Source organism: Ochotona curzoniae, unplaced genomic scaffold, assembly GCF_017591425.1.
Source record: "Ochotona curzoniae isolate NIBS_2020 unplaced genomic scaffold, NIBS_Ocur_1.0 contig_1, whole genome shotgun sequence".
Taxonomy (NCBI): domain Eukaryota; kingdom Metazoa; phylum Chordata; class Mammalia; order Lagomorpha; family Ochotonidae; genus Ochotona; species Ochotona curzoniae.
In genome coordinates, this window is record NW_024464918.1 from 22,265,056 (window position 1) to 22,279,587 (window position 14,532).

Consider the following 14,532-nt stretch of genomic DNA (forward strand, 5'->3'; position numbering starts at 1 on the left):
GGAGCATGCTCTCACCTCACCCTCCCTACTCTCACTGTCAACCCCCAGGGAACTAGGTCTCCTCCACTGAGTGCTAAGTAGTGTGCCTAGTTTGCTTCTCTGTAACAGCGCTCAATACATCTGCAGGCCTGCAGTTCATTATTTACATGTTGGACTCTCCCAGCGGGGAAGAGTTGTAAGAGTGGATTCATAAATCATACATTCAGAGGCTGAACTAAATAGACTTTTAACACCCACTCAGAGCATTAAAAAGATAATGCACATCGTTATCTCAGCACCAGGGCCAGCAGTAGTAAGTGGTCGCTCATACTACTAATGATTGTGATGGTTAGCAGTGGTGGTATTTGTAGGGGGTGAGGAAGCAGATGAGGTATAATGATTATCTTTATAGATGCTGTTAGGATCTATAATACCACAGCCTTGCATTTCAGGGCTTCGGAATAAAAGATTACTAAGTAGACAAAGATGAAATTCCAGCTCTCTGAAACTTCTCAGATTCTGAGATGCAGACGAGACAATTTTGAAGCTTTGTGGCTTTGGTCTTTGCTAGCAAAGTCATCTCCAGAGATAATTTAACACTCAAAATGAGAACTTGCAGTTTCTAGTTTCTGAGACAAGAAAGACAACGTGGAAGGAAATGAACTTCATAGGTGTTACACTGTTTACATTCAAAGTTGTGTTAATTAGGGTTTTAAGTACTTAAACATTAGCAATATACTGCAGGATTGAATCTGAAGTATTAATGCTGTGATTAACTCAGTGATTTTAGTAGTCAGATGTGTGAATGACTAAATTGTGAGGTTCTGGATTCAGACTTCTTTGCTTTGACCATAACCATTGCATGCTAGCTCTGTTCATGTATTTACTCTTTTTAAAAAAGACTTATTTATTTTTATTGGAAAGACAGATTTACAGAGAAAAGGAGAAATAGATCTTCTGTATACTAGTTCACTGCCCAAATGGCCACAGTGGCCAGGGCCATGTGAATCTAAAACCAGGAACCAGGAGCTTCCTCTGGGTCTCTCACATAGGTGCAAGGTCCCAAGGCGCTGGACCTTCCTGTACTGCTTTCCCAGGCCACAAGCAGGGAGCTGGATGGGAAATGAAGCAACTGGGATACAAACTAATGCCCATAAGGGATACCAGTGCTTGTAAGTACAATATCAGCAGTTGAGCTATCACATTGGGTCCCCAGCCATGTACTCTTGCAGCAAGCATTTCATTTTCAGTGTAAGACACTATGCTAAGTAGTTGGATAAGCAGTGAATAGGCAAAGGAAAATCCTTGCCACTACAGAGCAAATCAGGATAGAGACATTGAAGGGTGACGTTTAATATCGTAGGTAATGTTTTCATTTCCCTGAGTTATTCATGCCCTTGAGCACTGTAAGATATGCACAGGAAGGCTGTCAAGTGGGAAGAAAATGAGGGTTGATAGAAAATGGAACCCCGGTGATTTCCAGAAATTGGCTTATTCAAGTTCCAGCCTGATTGCCTAGTCCCTTGCTGCAAAGGAGCTGGAATACACTTTCAAGGAGTTCTTCCCGGGCCTTTTGCTTCCCAGGAAGTTGGGTTTTACAGCATATACAATTGTACTGTGACTTGCTGTGGTTAATGACAGTCTCTTTCAATGGTGGAGAGTCATGTCCAAAGCATTTCACATTTAGCAAAAAGGTTCCTCTGCTTGCAGTCACTCCAGCATTTCGTGATATGATGTCAGAAGTGTGACTGTTGGGTGCACCCTTGTTGCTTGCTTCTTTTGAGCCACCCTTACTGCATCTTTACTCCTGTGTCCTCTCTGAAAACTTCTATTTAGCTTTTGTTCCTCCAAAAAAGCATCCTCCTGTTAAGCTTATAGAGACTATACCATAATTAGAGACTATACAGTAGTTACTATAGAAATATTGGGATGGAGGAAGAAGAGCCTCGGACTAAATTAAAATCCATTATTTGCCATTCCAAGATGATTGCTATTTGAACAGCACTCTTTGCATATATAGGCAGATGCATTTTAAATGTCTTAAATCAGGTACCAGCATTGCACTACAGTAAGTAAAGCTACTATCTGCAATGACAGCATCCCCTGTCGGTACTGGTTTGAGTCTCAGTTGCTCCACTTCTGATCCAGCTCCCTGCTGATGCATCAGGGAAAGCAGCAAAGAATGGCACAGATGCTTGGGCCCTGCCACTTCTGTGAATGAAGTGGACCCAGTCCCAGCCCTTGTGGCATTTTGGAGAGTGAGCCAGTGTATGCAAGATCTCTCTCTCTCTCTCTAATTCTGACTTTCGAATAAAAAAATAAGTATTTTTACAGTTATTTGTGCATTTATTTGCAAAGCAGAGTTAGAGAAAGAGAGACAGCAAGATTTTCCATCTGCTTGTTCACTCCCCAAATGGTTACAACAACTGGAGCTGGGCCCATCCAAACTTAGGAGCCAAGGGTTTCTGTGCCGCCCATGTGGGTATAGGGACCTGAGAATGTGGGCTATATCTTGCTTCTTTCCCAGGCTCATTAGCAGGGAGCTGGATTGGAAGTGAAGCAGCCAGAACTCTAACTGATACCTATATGGGATGCTGACCCCACAGGCAGTGACTTCCTCTACACTTCCCTCCCGCTTGCTCTCCCATTTCTCTTTCTACCTTTCAAATAAATAAATAGAAGTAAGTAAAATTTCAAGGCCTTAAATTATGTAATACTGCTGATTATTTCCATAAATACTTGGAATTAGTTTTAAAATAAGATGTAGAATAAAACATAAAATAGGTAAATCAATAAGTAAGAAAAAGATGGCATTGCTGTTCCTCGAATGCAATTTCTCCAAATCAATAAATGGTACTGCTTTCCACAAAAATAATTTATTTAAAATTGAGCTGGAACATTGCAGATATATGTGGGCTTATAGTTTCTTTAATGGAGCTGTTTGCTCATGTTGTTTACTATCTTTGCTAATAACCACTCACAATTTTGCATAGCCTGTATTGCTTCTTCAAGTTTCTTTCTCCTTAACTGTAATATTTATAACGGTGTGGATTAAATAAAAAAAGAAAATATAAGCCATTTAGTGCAGTGCCTGGAATACATTAAACACATGTTCATGTTTTAAGCGCATGGCTGTGACCTTCAGTCCTACTGAGGATTGTGCTACACAACATTCTTTCAATGCCCCACCCACCAGGGAAAGGTGTCATTGCCTCCTTCACTACTTCTCGATGATCAGCATGTAATCTAGACTCTTTCCACATCATAAACAAGCTGGTGAGGAAAAAAAATAGAGGCTCCAGGACAAACACAACTTGGTTATCCAGCAACCTACTGCAAAATTGAGGAAGAAAATTGGTCCTCCTAGTAATTCAGTTCTCCCATCTACAAATGGAGAGTAGTAATTGCATATATTTCATAGTCCTGCTTCAAATCTGAAATGGGAGGATGCCCATGAAATACTATAAGATGCTCAGCATATGTGTACATTCTATAAATAGAAGATGTTTAAAGATGACAAAATGAGGATGGTGAGGTGCATAAGTTTGGAATGAGTCCAGATACCCCTTATTCCAGTACAAGCTTCATTTTCCATATGTGAACATTGGCAACAATTTCTCATTAGGATCTTCAACTTCAAGTCACTTTCTCTTCACTTCTGTCCATTGTATAACTGCAGAGTTAGCTTCCCTTGAAAACAAATTAGAACATGCTTCTGTTAAAAAAGTGTTTATCCAGGGCCAGCACCGTGACTTAGTAGGCTGGCTAAATCTTCACTTGCAGTGTTAACATCCCATACGGACACTGGCTGTTCTGCTTCCAATCCAGCTCACTGTTTATGGTCTGAGAAAGTGACAGAGGATGGTTCAAGTGCTTTGGTCCCTGAACCCACATGGGAGACTTGGATGAGGCTCCTAGCTCCTGGCTTTGAATTGCCTCAGCTCCAACCATTGCGGCCATTTGTGGAGTGAACCAGCAGATTGAAAATCTCTCTCTCTCTCTCTCTCTCTCTCTCTCTCTCTCTCTCTTTCTCTCTCTCTCTCTCTCTCTCTGTGTGTGTCTCATCATCTCTCAGTAACTCTGTCTCATATAAAAATAAAATAAATCTTTAGAAAATGTTTATCCAGAGACATGCCCTTAACTTAGCTGTTAAGATGCCTACATCCCATATCTGAGTACCTTGGTTCCGTAACCAACTCTGAATACAGATTTTATCTGCTAACTTTTTCTGCTAGCTTTAACTGCTAACTCCTGCTTCCTACTAATGCAAACCCTGGGAGTTAGCAGTGAAGACCCAGACAGTTGGGAGGTTTCACATATCTTCCAGGTTTGGATAGGCCTAATTCCTGCCACTCAAGTAATTCAAGGAACGATCAGTGAATGGGATGTTTTCACTTTCCACTATCGTGTGTGTGTGTGTGTGTGTGTGTGTGTGTATATATATATATCTCTGCAATAAGTAAATATTTTGAAAATATTCAAGCAATTATTTTTGTAAAGGGATTTTAAAAATTGTCTATATACCTTTTCTTTCAAATGTTTTATTTTCTTGCTTTCCTTTTATATGAAAGGTGACAAGAGGGAGACAGGCAGACAGAAACAGAGAGGTAGATTGATCTTCCATTTGCTGATTCACTCTTCAAGTGCCCACGGTAGCCAGGACAAGGCCAGGGTGAAGCCAGGAAACAGGAATTGAATCAGGATCTGCCAAGTAGGTGGCAGGGACTCAAGTGATTGAGCTTCCTAAGGGTGCACATTAGGAGGAAGCTAGATCAAAAGCAGAGCCAGGACTTGCACCCAGTCACCCCCAACAGGGGATGCAGCATCCCAAGCAACATCTTCACTGCTCCACTAAACACCTGTCACCAGTAATCATTAGACAAAGCACAACTGCAAACCCGCCATCTGGACAGTCACATATCATTTAATTTATTCTCATATTCTTTTTGAGTTTTCTGAAAACTTTACTTGAAATGCAGTGAGGAAGAGAAAAATCTATCAACTGCTGGTTTATTAGCTCAAATACCTACAAATAACTGGGGCTAAAGCAAGACGTAGTCAGCCCAAAACTTAATTTAGGTCCCTCCCCTTTGGGTGGCAGGGAACAAAGAACTTGAGTCATCATGTGCTGCCTTCCCAGATACAGAACATGGATTGGAAACAGAGCAAGTGGGACTCCAACTGCCCTCTGATATAGAATGCTGATATCACCACAGGCACCTTCACTGATGAATCAAATGCTTACCTTCGCTTTATTTTTCTAGCCATACCTCTGTTGCCTTCTTAAACCTTTCCCAAGAAGCACAGTGATCTACAGCTTATTTTTCGTATTCATCTTCTCTATCCTTTTTTTTTAATTTTCCTTATTCGCTCTTTGCATTTTAGTCTTAATCATCAAATTTGTATTTGGTGAGGTCGTCTGTTGGGCACTGTTATTCAGCAAGGACTTGGATAGACACAGTCTCACCTTCACAATACACTTCCTTTTGTTCTCCATCTCTCCAGCCCACCTCCGCCTTGTGTGTGTGTGTCCCTTTCCTTGAGCAGGTAGAACATGCAAGTTTGATAGATATCGTAACATTAAAATTTTTATAGTTTCTCTGGTGGAAAATCAAATGTAATTCTATATAACAGAACTGTATAGGGCATTCAAAACCAATTTGCTCAACTTTATATACATTTACTTAAGTAGTATTAGTCAATATAAATATTTATATTGAACATTTTCTGGCTCCTTAAAAATATGCATTTTTTCACCTCACATACATAGAAATTTCTGTTTGGATCTAACATTTTTTTGTAAAGGTGCCTTTGAAGTAGCTGTTTAAAAATTCGAGATCTGAACTCAGTCACCAAGGAAACAACAAGATAGACTATTTGTTTCATTTATACCTGAAATAGAAGGTCTTGCTACCAGTTACAAATATAATTCCATTAGGATCCCTTCCTCCACTAATTTGATTATTTTTAATTTTGCATTCGGTGTTTTTTACACATATTTATCAAATGTCTGCCTTAAACACAGGGCCCTGATGTATGTTTCTCGATCTAACTGACCTTGAGTACAAAATTGTTTTCTACTGTGTTTGAGATTTCTCCCCTGTGTACAATGAAGCTGACTTCTTACTCTATAACACCTCTGAAATAACTTTGAACCCAGAGAGAAAGGCAATAAAACAAGAATGAATGGCACATAGACTTCTCCATGAGCATCTTTGCAAAAGCCTTCGACATCTACACAAAGGAATACAGTGTAAAGAGGCTTTCCCAGTGCTGGATAGTGAAATTAAAGTGGGGCTTTAACACGTAATTCCCTGGTGACTTGTGATACCAAGTATCTTTTCTGTTGGCCATTTGTGTTTCATCCTTTGAGAAATTTCTGTTCTTATTCTTAATCCATTTTTTAGCTGGATTACTTATTTTATTCTTGAGTTTCTTGAGCCTCTCACATAATTCAGACAGTAATATTTTATCATATGTGGAGTTTTCAGATATTTTCTCTTATCCTGTCACTGACCTCCTTACTTGCTTGAATGTTTAACTTTCCTATGCAGATGCTTCTTAGCTTGATGTACTCCCGCTTGTCCATTTCACTTCTATTACCTGTGCTTCTGGGGTACTATCCAAGGAGTCTTGCAGTGTCTTCCCTGTTTCCTCCAATAATCGCACACTTTCAGGTCTTAGGCGGACATCTTCCACCCACTGTGAGTTGCTTTTTGTGTAAGGTTTAAGGTAGGGGGTTTTGTTTCATATTTCCACATACAGAAGATTTTGGAGAGACACCCCTTTTTCCAGAGTGTGATCTTAGCTCATTAATCAAAGATTAATTGGTTTTAGATGTGTGAATTAATCTGGGATCCCTGATTTGTTCCATTGGTTTATATGTCTGTTCTTACACTATACCAGGTTGTTTTAATTATAACTTTCCTGTAATATGTCTTAAAATCTGGTATTGCAATGCCTCCAGCTATATTTTTATTGCCTAATTAGCTGTTTGTATCTCTTGTGATTCCATATGGATTTCTGTGTTTTTTTTTTTTCCTGATCTGAGAAGAATGTTTTTGTATTTTGATTAGGATGACATTAAATCTGTAAATTGCTTTGGCTAGCATGGACATTTTGATGAGTTAATTTTTCCAACCTATAAACATGGAAGATATTTTGTGTCATTTATTTCTTAACTTTTTAAAAGTTTGATTTTAATTGGAAAGGCCGATTTACACAGAGAAAGAGACAAGAGACAAAGATCTTCCGTTAGCTGGTTCACTCCCCAAATGACCACAACAGCTGGAGCTGAGCCAATCTGAAGCCAGGTGCCTCCTCCAGGTAGGCTACCTGGGTACAGGGTCCCAAGGGTTTGGACCATCCTCCTTTGCCTTCTTAGGCTGCAAGTAGAGAACTGGATGGGAAGTGGAGCAGCCAAGACACAAAATGGCACCCATATGGGATATTGTAGCTTCCAGGCAGAGGATCGGCCAAACCCTCCTTTAAAAAAAAAAATAAAAACCTCATTCTACAGATATTTCATGTGCTTGATCAAATTTATCCCTAGGTATTTAATTTTTTGTAGCTATTGTGAATGGGGCCAATCTTACAATTTGTTTCTTAGGTGTAATGTTTTTGTTCATGTAAGATCTATTGACTTTGTGTGATGATTCTATAGTCTGCAAATCTTTCTTATGGGTTCCAATAATTTCTTACCAGAATCTGCTGGCTCTCTTATATGTAGGATCATATCTTATGCAAATGAGTAACTTGGCTTTCCCTATACACATTTGTATTCTTCATTTCTTTTTCTTGACTAATAACTCTAGTTTAAACTTCTAGAAACTGTAGTGAATAATAATGATGAGAATGGGCATGCTTCTCCAATTCTGAATCTTAGTGGAAATGCTTCTAGCTTTTTCCTTTTAACAAATTGTTCCTTCTATAAACAAATAATCCAAGGCTTGTTTTCTTTTTTGTCTTGAAAGGTTGTTGTATTTTATATGATTTCTTGGCATCTGTTGAGGTAATCCCGTGGTTTCTTAATGTGATACATCACATTTAATAGTTTATATATGTTGGACCATTCCTGCAAGCCAGGGATAAGTCCTACTTGGTCTAGATGAATGGTTTTTGTATATATTGTTGATTTGATTTGCTAGTACTTTTGCGTCTAGATTTATCAGGATTGTTGGTCTGCAATTATCTTTTTTTTTAAGATTTATTTATTTTTTTTTATTACAAAGTCAGATATACAGAGAGGAGGAGAGACAGAGAGGAAGATCTTCCATCCGATGATTCACTCCCCAAGTGAGTCGCAATGGCCGGTGCTGCGCCGATCCGAAGCCAGGAACCAGAAACTTCCTCTGGGTCTCCCACGCAGGTGCTGAGTCCCAAAGCTTTGGGTCGTTCTCAACTGCTTTCCCAGGCCACAAGCAGGGAGCTGGATGGGAAGTGGAGCTTCCGGGATTAGAACCAGCGCCCATATGGGATCCTGGCGCGTTCAAGGCGAGGACTTTAGTCGCTAGGCCATGGCGCCGGGCCCATCTGCAATTATCTTTTAAAGCTGTATCTTTTTCTGGTTTAGAGTTAAGGTGATGGTGGCCTCTCAGAGGAGTTTGGGAAAATGTCCTCTCCTTAAATTGTTTTGAATAGCTTGAGAAGATTTGGATTTCATTCTTTAAAAGTTTGATGGGGGTTGGTGTGGTGGTATAGCATGTTGGTCCTCTCCCTGCAGTGCCAACATCCTGTAAATGTGCCGGTTCACATCCCAGCTGCTCCACTTCCTACACAGTTCCCTGCTTGTGGTCTAGGAAGGCAGCAGAGGATAAAACAAGTCCTTGGGCCTCTGCACCCATGTGAGAGACCTATAAGGAGCACTTGGCTTCAGACTGGCCTAGCTTTAGCTGTTGTGGCTGTTCAAGGCTGTTCAAGGCGAGGACTCCAGCCACTAGGCTACTGCTCTGGGTCCTTGATTTCCGTTTTTATGTGTTACATTAAGCTGTTGTTTCTTCCCAGCTAATTTCCAGGCTTCTTGGTACCCTGGTCTTCATGGAGCAGCAGGTGATGGACCATATGGGTGGGCAGCAAGACTTCCCCTTAGTTCTGTTCTGAAATACTTCAGCAGGCGTGACACCCAGGTTTCTGACAAGTTGCAAGGAAGTCTGCAGAGTCTTGCATATTTTCCCATTGACATTTCCCCCTCTTTCCCTTCTTACTCTTTGGAAGAATGTAAAGATTTATAAGTCCAGAAACATATCACCCTCAACCCAAGCCCTGCTTTCTCTGATTATGCTGTCACCAACTTTACCTGGAAAGTTTCAAGAGTCTACTATCTAATCTCTCTGCCTCTGTTCTCTCTCCAGAATGACTAAATCACTTCTACTGCTCTGTAATGACCAGACTAGCATCTTCTAGAAATGACAGCATCTTCCCTATTGCTCACTACAAAAACATTCCAACATTCTAAGCTGGGAATTCTACATTTCCCACCATCTATAATGTCCATGAAATTCTTCTAGCTCTATATGGAGTGATGCTCCCCCTCCCCCAGAACAGTTACTGATTACTGTGTCTCAGCATTAGCCATTTCCTTAGCTCAGGATATTTCTGTTCCACCCTCTAAGACATGCTACCTACTACTCAAGCATTAGGCCATTGGCCTCTTCTCAAGGGTCTTCCTCATTCAGTCATTCAGAAAGAAAATTTTCTTCTGTATTAGCTAGCATCTATTTATTTTGAAACCATTATAAGATAAGTTTAGCTGACCATGATAGATAGGCAACAGATTTTTTTTTTCCCTTGAAAATCTCACTTTAAAAAACTACTCAACTTATTGTTCCTACACATCATGTGGAAAAACTCTAATAATAGTAAATGAATGAATGAATATGTGAATGGCTTAGTGCAATAATGCCTTGATATCTAATCCCGACTTCTGAGTTTAGCCATTGTATAATCATCTGCATTCATCTATTGGGTTTTTTTAAAGTGGAGGCTCTCAGCTCTCTGCAGTCACTAGACAGATCACTTCCTTTGACAACTATATCCTCTGTGGGCACAGCATCAGTGAGTGATGTGGAGGAGATGAAGATAGCCATGTAGGCAGACTGAGGCAAAAACAGCAGTCTAAGATGTGAAAGATGCGGAGCACTGATATGATCAGATTAGCCCTTTGGAAAAATCACTCTAGATTTATATGTGAAGTGGACAGGCGGAGAACCTGGAGACAGGAACGCCTCTGAAGGAAGCTCTTACAGCTACTTGGACTGGGAGTGGACAGCCGTTTGGCTCAGTCTGCCTGCCATTCTTTGTCAAACCATAATTGTTGTCTCTGCCTCTTCTCAGGGTTTCCAGGACAATGGTTGGGGAAACCTTCCCAAGGAGCACCCTGCAGTAGATGCTGAAACATCGCACCCCAGGATAAGAATCAGTAACATGGCAGCCCCTGTTTGAAAGGAACTAAAAACCAACAGACTCCATTTCGAAAGGAACAATGTCCAAGAAAGGGCGAAATAAGGGCGAGAAGCCCGAGGCACTCATCGTTGCCCTTCAAGCTGCCAACGAAGACCTCAGGACCAAGCTCACAGACATCCAAATAGAGCTGCACCAGGAGAAGTCCAAGGTGAGTGAGGCCACCCGAGGCTGTGGCCTTGGCTCTACTGCCAGCCCACGTCAGTGGACACCTGCTGTTTGCCCAAGAGAACAACAACCTTGGTATGCATGGAGATGCTCTTGTTTGTGGCAGGAAGGAACCAAGCATGTGATGCAGAATCACTTGGACCTGTTCCTCACTGGGAAACTGGTTTAGAAAGTCAGGTGTTAAAATGGAGAGTGACAGCCACTCACAGCAGCAGCTCCCAACACTTAGTATGACCCTGAGCAGTTCCAGCCTTGTCCTTTGTAGTCCTCCTACAGAATTCAGAGCAACTCTTCTAAAATAGCAGGTTGCATCACTCTGTTGCTCCACACCCTGAGTGGTTTTTTTGTCTCTCTCATAGGCCTTTCCTGATATCACCTCCCGGTGTTGCCTCCAGCTCTTCTCTGACACTGCACTCCTGTGCCCATGCACTCTCACTCTCTGTCCCTTGCTCACTGTCTTACTCACAGCAGTTTATACATTTACTTATTCACTTGTTTTGTGCTGATCTTTCCCCAGTTAAGTGTAACTGTTATGAAAACAGGGACTTGGTTTACTTAGCATCTCTACAGCCTAAACAATGTCCAGGACCTCTTGAACTCAATATACATTTGTTGAAAACATAGAGATAGGAATGAAAAGTGATTTATTCCTTATGCCCTCGTTTCTTCCCTAATAAAATACTACCACTAAATTGTAGGATTGAGATGAGGTATGAATTAGAGAAGTTCGTGGAGTACTTACAAGAATTAACTAAGAGCATTTATGTCAAGAGTTCAAAGTGCTCATTAGCACATAATAAACTATCGAAAACTTTTTAGTATTAGTATCTTTAGTATCTTAGTCTCTGGACTAAGGTCAGTTGTAGAAAAGCCTCCTTGTATTTCAAAGTCTCATTGCTTAAATGTATACATAAGCACATATCTCATCAGAAAAGTGGAAATATCAGATAGGATCATGACTGGGAAAGCACATAGAAATATTCAAGAAGCAAGAGAAATTTTTACTCCCTGCCAACTGGTATGATTGTGCCACCATAAAGTTACCTTTCATCCAGTTAACTCTGTGTAGGAAGAAAATATTCTACATCAGTAATCAATAGCTCACATACCAACAGACATTTTTATTCTGTTTTATCTATGTCTTTTTCCTTGACATCACGATTAAATTTTAATCTCTTATTTCCTCCCAAATCTCATTTTGCTCATTTTAACAATAATAATAGATTTTGGATCTGCCAAAGCTCATTGCCTCTATCTCAACTACGCCTTCATGTTGGGAAAAAAAAAAAAGACCCCAATGCAAGTTTATGTAAGAAATGTTTTTGTTGAAGCCAAAGGGAACATGATGTTAAAGAAAGCATTTTATTGGGAATCAAGATATCTGGGAGTTATTTGCCAGATGAAACTGAAGTGTCTGAATGTCTGTGTCTGGAATTCAGTTGACTGAATCTGCTTGTCCATTTATGTGACTCTTAAGCATCACAGGGCAATAGACTAACCTAGAGGAGCTTATTAAAAATCTAACTTCAGGTAGGAAAGCTAGGGTGGGGACCAAGACTTATCATTTTAACAGAATGTCTGGGCATCTCAGCTCCTGGTGATGAGCATTCCTTTGTATGATTCCTTCTAGGACTGACAATCTAGGAATATGGAATTGATTCTTGCTTGCCCTCAGACCATGTAGCATTTCGGGGTGGGGGGCATACTCCTTTAATTGGAGGAAGGACAGGATGACAAACTGCATTCACAAGAAGAGGTTTATCAGGTCAGAAGCTGGGAACTGTATGTCACTGCTGCTTTACACAGAATACATTCATGAGCTAGCAATGTGGCAGAGGGCCCCAAGGATCCCACCACTGCCAATTCCCCATACAATGGAACCTTTGAAAACGGGAAACGCTCACTCTCCCACCAGGCTCCCTGTTGATCTAGGGTGCGGGCAGGCTGCTCGGTAGTAACTGCCCCCTTTCTCTAACAAGAGACTGGCAACTTGCATTTTAGAGAAGAGCACACTGCCTTGCCCTCCCTCTGGGGCTGCCCCTACTTGCCTTCCTCTCCGTGACAGTTCATTATGATCCTGGGAGCTCAAACAAAGCCTCGCCACCTGTCGGTTGTCTTCCCCAAAGAGCAAGGCGAGTGGCAAGGGTAAATAGATCGTAAAGCAGTTTTATTATAAATAAATATGAGTTTGCTTTGGAAGGGCTAGCTTTTAGGAGAGTGTAAAGAAGGCCAAAATGTAATTTTTACACTCTTGGTTTTGATCTGAGTCTCTGATGATAAAAAAATGACAATTCAGCTACTAGAGAGTGGACAAGGTAAAGAATAGAAACTGTTAGGGGGCAATAAGGCATTACTTATTTTTCTAGCAGCATAAATAATCCTGTTGCCATTTACAAAACATCCAGTGTGTATTTAAAGTCGAGCCGTGAGTGCTTTGGGTTGAGTATATAAATAGCTACAACTTATTGAAAGTTTACTGTTTGTCACACAGTGCATAAAGTACATTTAATCCTGCCCCAGTCTCAGCTCTCCCACTTGGTGTGAGGATTCTGAGCAAATTTTTGAACTGAATTAACTTATATGACTGCCTGTAAATATTTCCCCATCAAACCTGTGGCTTAAGTACTGTTATAGCACTTACCGATATAGGATATGTAGGTTTGGTCAGAAAAAAAGATTTCTATCCAAAGTCTATCTTTGTTTTGGATCAGCACTCTGAGCTATGAAATCTATATTTTCCTCTGTTTGTCGCGCCTGTGGACTCTATATGAACACACCAATGATTGTCATAAGATGAGAAATCCTCCCACTGGATTCCCCACAGCTCTCTATTCTTCTACAGAGATAAGACAGGGTTGCAATGCACAGTGTGGGAGTAGTGACTGAGAAGGGAAAGGACAGGATTCAGAGGATAGAGGCATCAGGGCTGCAGGCCTAGGTGGCAAAGTGCAGAAGGAATCAGAGCTGCCACCCTGCATTTGAAAGTACTTTCCCCACTGAGCCTAACACTGGTCATTGCTGGGATATGACTTCACTGAGGAAGGCAAGGAGGTGACAACTGTTGTAACTCATTTGCTCCCAGTGACACTGAGTGGATGAGCCAAAATGACAACTCTTGGTCTTCTGTTAAGATGTGGTGATTATCAAGATAATCACGAGCGTCTTATTCCCCTCCCCTCTGTTGCCTTGGAGCACTCTCAGGAAGCTAGCCATCCCATCTGCTCTATCCCTGAGTAACTGTTTCTGGAGCCTTCCAGGTCAGGCGCCCACTGGGACTTGGATATTTCTTGCTGTCTGTACTGTGAGTTCTGTTTGGGGAAAGTGTAAGTAGGTGAAAGCAAGAAATGAAAAAGTATAATGCTTAGTGCTTCCCCAGGTGTGTAAGCCTCTTGGGAGCAACCCCCTAAAAGGGCAGCTGTTTCCTCTTTCACATCTCCTGTGCATGCGTTCCTTTGTCCCCATGAAGATTCCTGCCAGCTTACTGTGAGTTTAGATCTCCAAGAAGCAGATAATCCATGCAAAAGCTCGTGTTAGTTGGTCTTGCCTTGATAACCTTTCAGTCCCTTCCTAATCTTTGACTGGGCTGTCCAGTCTGTCAACCTGGCTCTCTAAGATCATGTGGAAGCTTAAGTCACAGCTATCTTTTATCTCAGCAGAATTTACCAAAGTGTTTTCCAAAGGCCACACTAAGTTTAGGATGGATAGAAGAGAAAGAGGTCTTTATAAAGTAGTCATGAATTCTTTCTTGTGTCATATTGTAACATTTCCCAGCAGGCTTCAGTTTTGCTAATGATATTTCCTTTTTTTTTTTTTTTAATAAAACCTCCTGGGTAGAAGGGATCTGGGAGCTCTTCATTCAAATCTGCTTAATGTGCCAGTGTCCCACGCTACACCCTACATTTTGTGCCTGCATGTACTCCAGGCATT

The 14,532-nt window shown here is 41.0% G+C and overlaps 1 protein-coding gene across 1 annotated transcript in view; it reads left to right on the forward strand.

Annotated features, from left to right (window-relative positions):
- Positions 1-10,310: 10,310 nt before the first annotated feature.
- JAKMIP2 (janus kinase and microtubule interacting protein 2) overlaps positions 10,311-14,532 on the forward strand; it is a 61,167-nt gene continuing 56,945 nt past the window's right edge. Inside the window, exon 1 of the mRNA XM_040975992.1 lies at positions 10,311-10,588. Coding sequence (XP_040831926.1) covers positions 10,460-10,588 — 129 coding nt within the window. The 5' untranslated portion in view covers positions 10,311-10,459. The remainder of the gene's footprint in view (positions 10,589-14,532) is intronic.